At 49.1% G+C, this 7,198-nt stretch overlaps 1 protein-coding gene across 1 annotated transcript in view; it reads left to right on the forward strand.

Annotated features, from left to right (window-relative positions):
• The window catches only part of CRB1 (crumbs cell polarity complex component 1), a 153,826-nt gene extending 146,628 nt beyond the window's left edge, over window positions 1-7,198 (forward strand). The window contains exon 12 of the mRNA XM_043922940.1: window positions 6,437-7,198. Coding sequence (XP_043778875.1) covers window positions 6,437-6,652 — 216 coding nt within the window. The 3' untranslated portion in view covers window positions 6,653-7,198. The remainder of the gene's footprint in view (window positions 1-6,436) is intronic.

Here is a 7,198-nt window from a genome sequence, read left to right on the forward strand (position 1 = left end):
GGCAGGAATATCTGTGTCCCTCTATGACCACTGGTCACAGCACCCCTCAGATCTCAGCGTAAGGATGTGGCTGTGCTGTGCTTAGATGCTCAGTCGTGTCTGACTCTTTGCAACCCTGTGGACTGTAGCCCGCCAGGCTCCTCTGTCCATGGGATCCTCCAGGCAAGGATACTGGAGTGGGTTGCCGTGCCCTCCTCCAGGGGATCTTCCCAACCCAGGGATCTTCTGTCTCCTGAATTGGCAGGCGGGTTCTTTACCACTAGCACCACCTGGGACACCCTGTCAGCCATGGACCCACACCAAACTTCCACAGGAGCTATTCCAGCATCTTCGACAGGGCCTGATGTGGAAGTCATGTCTGAAGTTCCCCAGGACAGCTCCCCCAGCGCGGCGGTGCCCTGAACCCCCTAATGTAGCTCCATGTGTCCGTCCCAGGCTGTCGAGGGGCTGCCCCACCCCACCCCGTGGAGGTGTGAGGGACTGTCATTACTCGGTGTGAACTGGTTTGAAAGACTCCATCGATCCCTCTGAGAGCCTGTGTGTTTTCTGGAGGAAGCAGCAGATGAAGAGGTGGGGGCGCCAATGAGAAGATGCCTTTGGGCTTCAGCTCAGGTGCCCCCGAGAGCCCCCTGGTGCTGGTGGCCGTGGGCTGCCTGGAGGGGGTCACCCCGCCGTGTGGCCGCCAGCCTCCCCAGTCCTGAGCCTTTTACAAGGTGACGGAAGCCCTGCTGGGTGGTCCACTCCCTGGGCCTGGATGCTGCCCAGGCCCCTCTTTCGGCTCCTCAGTCCCGTCTCTACCCCCTCCCCCCACCACCCTTATAACTGTAAAGTGGACAGTGTATTTGTGGTTGAAAATTGGCCGCTGCAACAATATTCATTTTAAAAACAGAGTTCTGGCACATATTCAATATTACTATGGAAACGGCTGTTTCTAGCAACTCACTGATAAGAGATCGTTCAAGGACCCCGGTCTGTGTGGGAGGGTTTTCCAATCCACCAAATAGAAGACCTGCTTGTTACAACAGTAACTCACAAGGACTGCACTCTCTCTTCGTTTTTTTGTTTTTTGTTTTTTAATTTGAACGGTGAGAATTAAAGAAATGTCCTCATTTCACTTTAGATACATAGATGGAAGGTAAATATTATAACTGGCTTTATAAAAAACATAGTATCCTTAAAGTGTTTTTCTCATTAATTAATAATGGTCATAATAGTACCTGATGTATCATTATGTACTTGTGTAACACTACACACACACACACATACACACACATTTCAGAAGCTCACAAGGAAGCTGGAATATAACCCATGAGCAGCTGCACATCTAAACATTTTAACTCGTCATTTTCAACTGTCTCCACATATTTCCACACAACTGGCATATAGACTGGATTCTAAGAAGGATTTGGGGACTTCACTCTACCCTAGTGTTTTTCAGGAGCCAATTTCTAAGTCCCATCATTTCTACTTTTTTCAACCACAAACGTACTTGAGAAAAAAACGCACCTAGGTGGGTAACCCCAACCTTAGTCCTAGAATTTCCTCTCTTCAAGTCAAAACTCTAACATGTTCACCACCTTTCACTTGGAAATAGGAGGTCAAATTTCCTAAAATATCCCATTGTTTTCTAGGCTCCTTCTGCTTTGTTTATTGTTTTCACATTTTTCCATATTGGCCCTAAATATTATGACAGGCAGATTCTGGGGCTGAGGACAGAAGGGGTCTTGTTTCTTTTCCTTTCCAGACAAGCCAGTTCATCCTGTGTTTTCAGAGTCAGATGAACTGTCCAGCAGTCAGCTAGCCAGGGGGCGGTCGGCCCCGCTGGCCAGACGGCTTGGGCCCCGGCCAGCTCCAGGGCAGCACCCGCCCCACCCCACCCCAGCCCCCAGCTCCTAGGCTGGGCACTCCGTCCTGACATGACCCCAGAGTGGGAGGCATCTGATGGGTGATCCGACACCCAGGCAGGACCTGGGAAATCAGCCGGGGAAGGGTCACTCTGGGGTGAGAAACAGGGGACCACAGGACTGAGCTCCCTTCTGGGCCTGCCCTCGGAGAAGCTCTGCACGCCTGGCTGTTTTCTGTGTCGCAGAGCGAGTCTCAGACACACAACTGTCGCCCCCGCCTCACAGGTGGGTAGACAGCAGAGACGCGTGGAGGACACAGTAGCAAAACTGGATTCAAACCCACTTCTGGTTGTTTAGCGAGCACATTCTGTTTCCAGCCTCCCCTCAGAAGAGTCACAGTTAGAATTCCTCTTCTGGAATTCAAGGGAAAAAGATTCTGATGTTTCCAGTGTGTTTCAGCCTAGCCCCAGGCAAGACGGTTCAAGGGAAGTTTTGGCCGTTTCTCTCAGAATGCCAGCGTGCACCCTTCCTTGGGTCTCATTCAGCCACAACCAGTCGGGGATTCACAATGAATCTTCTACAGGGGGAAAAAACGAAGCACTGATTTCTTTTATTCTGCAGATAGGAAGTTCAACTCATCACTGTTTAATTTGATCACATATAAAGTGTACATTTCATATAAAGATGTGCATTTCATACATTTCATCAAGAGGATGTACATTTCATAAACAGGATGTTAGCATAACAATACACGTTGCAGTGTAAGCCATGTAAAAAGTAATTTTACATGAAAGTTTTGGTTTGGAATCTGTCTTTTCTGACAAAGGTTATTCAAAAGCGCAGCGTTAGAAGCACAGCCCACTGAAACAGGCCTGGCCTAGCACTCCCGCTGTTTCCAGGACGGTCCGCGCTTGGCGGCCTCGTCAGTCCCCGTGTCCCAGCAGTTTCCATTATCAAAGGATCCATTCCAGGACTGTGTATTTTAAGCTCAGCTGAAGAATAGCAGAGCTAATAAGGCCTCTCCACCATGGGAATTCAAAGAAAAGGGCCTTCCAGAAGTGGTTTCAAACCCCGAGGCCCTCAGCTCCCCTCCAGAGTTTAGTGTTAGGCCAGCCGTTTCAGCCAGCGCTTTCTCTGGAGCTCGGAATTTCAATCTTAGGTTTGTAGGTCGGCTCCCGGGTCACACCCCGAGGAATCGGAGTTCCCGTTCATCTTTCAGAGTGAAGTCAAGTCAGGGAGGGGGCACACCGCCTTCGCTGCGGCTCACATCTTCGTGTGCTGAGCACCTCCTCAGCAGGGAAGGACGTGCTGATCACACTGGCGGGGCGCATGGCCCTGCGGGGGGACAGGCTCAGCCTTCCCGCTCCGCACACGCCGGCGGGCTGGGTGGGGGGCCGCTCACCGCCCAGAGCTAGCCCTTGCACTGTCCGCATTGCTGAGAGCGCAGAGCCTCTACAGAGAAGAGCCGTGGTTCCCTGCAGGTCCCGAGATGAGTGGAGCGGACCAGTCCTCTGCTTCTTCCAGAACTCGGGTTCCAGTGAGAACTCAGCGCCTACACCCGCCATGCCCCCTCCCTCTGGCTGCAGGGCGGCGGGTGAGAGGGTCTGGGCGGCGTCAACTTACCCCGTGCGTGCAGTGCTTCTCAGGCCAAATGGGACAAGGCCAGAAAAGTTGAGAAAACAGAGGCAAACCCAGTGATTTCTCCCTTCTCCGTGTGGGTGTGGCCGCTCCCAGCGCCCCCACCAGCAGAACAGCCACTTACTCCCAGAGACCATGCTGCTTACTGGCTAGATTAGGAGGATCCAGCAGCTAGGAAGGAGAGTTATTGCAGATGGAGAGGTCCCCAGAGAACACCAGGGGCCCCATCTGCCCTTCCGAGTCCCAGACTCTTGAGCTTTCAAGGCCACATCTACCACCCTCTCCATCTTTCCCGGCAGTCCACGGTCACTGTCGCTGATAAAGGATGTCACTGCCAGAGCCGGCGGCCAGAGGACTGGCCCTCGCGTTAAGGTGAATGATTTTTCTCAAGAGCAACTGATTTCAGTGAAACTCTACATGCTTTTCTCCAGTAACTGGGAAAGCTGCCAAGACCCACGATTTTAGACAGTAACGTGGAGAGGAGGCAGCAGTTATTTCTTTCTCTCTAATGGCACCGCGCACCAGAATGTTGTCCAGGAAGCTGACACGCACCTTCTCCAGCCTGAATCAGAGTCTTCCTGTGTATCTTCTCTCTGTGAACAAGATCCCAGCTCCCGTGCGATTTCCTGGTGGCTCAGAGGGTAAAGAATTGGCCTGAAATGCAGGAACTTGGGTTCGATGGCTGGGTTGGGAAGATCCCCTGGAGAAGCGCATGGCAACCCACTCCAGTATCCTTGTCTGGAGAATCCCATGGACAGAGGAGCCTGGTGGGCTACAGTCCATGGGGTGGCGAAGAGTCACGACTGAGCGACCAAGTGGCACTTTTCATTTCCTGTGATGACCTTCCTTATCCTCTCTCAGCTCTTCCCCAGCCAAGAGGTGACTCCTCCACCAAAGTCTCTCTCCACCTTGTCCCTTTGAGTCTCACTCCGCTGGTAAACTTAGACCCAAATCATCTCATCTCGATAAATACAATAAACTCCTATTTCCTCTATCTCCAACCCCACCTTCATGCCCATCACCCTCCACCCTGTTACCAGAGCCAAGTTAATAAAACACAGATCTGATCATATTATGCTCTTACTCAAACACCTTCACAGGCTCCCACTGACCTCAGGACCAAGACTGAATTTTATTGTGGCTTTCAGATTTCTGGTTAAGATTCATCTACTTTAGAGTCCCATCTCTCACCAACTTTTTAAATCCTTTACCGCTCATATGTACACATTCATGGACAATACCTTTGGTCATGTCAGATTTCTTCCTGTTTCTCCAGTCTCTAAGGACTTTTGTGTACTCTTGCGCTTTTTATTTCAAATTGTTTCATCCAAGTAGAATTTCCTGCTTGAAATATTTGAATGCTCATTTATCCTTCAAAAGGTAATCACATGCTTCACTCCGCTATTACTCTACCTACACCCCATGTAGATCATTGATGACATTACTGTGACACGTGTTTGCGATATATTGTGATTATCTATATATGTGTGCATGTGTGTTTATGTGTGTCCTCCATTTGCCCATGTCCACAATCTGAGCTTCAGATATCAAACTTTGGCTTACCTTTTATTTTTATTTCCTAGCCTAGTTCAATGTTTATAGCAGATAGTCAATAAGTATTGTTAATTGAAGAAACTAATGAACCACACTTGAACAAGTGAATACAAGACATAGTGAATACAAGACAATATTATGAAGAGATACAGTATTATAGGAATATATTAACTATATAATGATTTAAACCAAAGCACAGTGAACAACAACAACAACATACTCACAAAGGAAAGCAAAAGTGTTAAACATTCCCTGGGATATGAAAGTAACAGAGATCGCACTTATAATGGTAACTTGGTTAGGTAACAGGGGATGGGTCCTAAAGGAAGCTAAATGAGAAGGCAGTCTACTCCCCCTTTGCTTACCCTGACAGAAATATTTCTTTGAAAGCCTGTTAAGAATTCACATAGCAGCTGTGTCTTGTCTTTACTATTTCTGTGCAATCTAATCAGTTTCTTCTACCCACTGACAAAAAGTGCTTGGCAAACACATTGCAGTCAACATCAGAGAAAGCCCTCTGTCCGAGGCCCGCCCAGGAGAGTCCAGGACCCAGCTCCTCCAAGAGGGGCTCTCCCCACAGTTTCCCGTTTCTAGAGGTCTGGCTCCCCATGGAGCATGAGTGTGTTCACAACCGTTCAGTTGTCACATCTAATCCAAATCAAAGTGCTGAGTGTGGAAACCAGAGCCTTGCAGCCCATCCTTTGTCTTGGATCTTTCCCATGAGACCCAACTGATTTAATTTGCTTCATTTCCCAAGAAAGGCTGTAAAACAGTCTTTCAGTGCAAAATCAGAACTTTTTGCACGAGAGTCAAAAGACTGTGAACAGTCAGATCCTGTAGTTGCAAAACTATTTTCCAAATATGCATGTGGGTTTGGGCTTCCCAGGTGGCTCAGTGGCAAAGAATCCCCTGCAATGCAGGAGACCCAGGAGACACAGGTTTGATCCCTGAGTTGGGAAGATCTCCTGGAGGAGGAAATGGCAACCCACTCCAGTATCCTTGCCTGGGAAATCCCATGGACAGAGAGGTCCAGCGGGCTACAGCCCATGAGGCAGCAAAGAGTCGGACAAGGCAGAGTGACTGAGCACGCATGCATGGCTATGTACGGGTTCATCCTTTAGCCTTGATGTCAGATGAATGATCCCAGTCACTGAGACTAAGACACACGGTAAGCTCAGTAGACGTTTGTGCCTCACTTCCTGGCTCCAGACCTTAAACTCTAGAGACATGGCCCCATTCTCATGATCTGGGAATAAGAACGCCTGACTGTCCCTACATTTCTAGGCTTTCTCAGGCATGGTTGGCACCTGTGCTCTGCTTGACTTTCATTCCAGGGTAGTTGCTTGTCCTGGGCATTCTCTGCGCTGTAACTCACATCACAATTATCTCCATCCTTACAGCTGGCAGATAACTTGCTCTCGGACGTCTTCGCTGCCATCGGTTCAGTGACATTAGCCTTGTTGCTGATCCTCTTTCTGGCAGTGGTGGCTTCTGTTGTCGCCTCCAACAAAAGGGCAACCCAGGGCTCCTACAGCCCGAGCCGTCAGGAAAAGGATGGCCCTCGTGTGGAGATGTGGAGCATGATGGATGCCCCTGCAGCGGAGAGGCTGATCTAGGACCACCCTGCCTCTGGAGGAAGACATCCATGCACCATGAATGAGACACTTGCCCCTGAGTGTTCTTCTAATGCACCTGGAGACATCAATTCACAACCGGGACCATGTTGAAACTGAAGGAAGAACTCCCTTGACCACCATACGGATGTTCATAGTGGTTCAAGTTGAAATCATTGTTTTGTTGTATTATATTAGCCAATCACAGAATGATGTTTCTTGTGCCAATAGTTTTAGCCTCATAATTTAGCAAGAATGCCTGCCAAGGACGTGTCTTCTGGGAAAAGCTCCAGTGTCTGACTTCTACAGTCTTTACTCTGTGCAACCTGGGGACGGGTTTTTAGTTTGCCCATTCACTGGAAACTGCATCATTTCACACAGAAACTACAGAAAAAGTAGGTACATTTCTCCCTCTTCCTATCAGGTGGTGAGAGGTTTTAGTTTGTACCAATGAAGAGATGCACATGGTTTGTCCTTCAGTCATGGATTCGAGAAAGTCATGGGAATAGCCTGTGGTTAAAAAGCAATCGAATGTCCACAAATAAAAAT

Source organism: Cervus elaphus, chromosome 14, assembly GCF_910594005.1.
Source record: "Cervus elaphus chromosome 14, mCerEla1.1, whole genome shotgun sequence".
Lineage (NCBI taxonomy): Eukaryota > Metazoa > Chordata > Mammalia > Artiodactyla > Cervidae > Cervus > Cervus elaphus.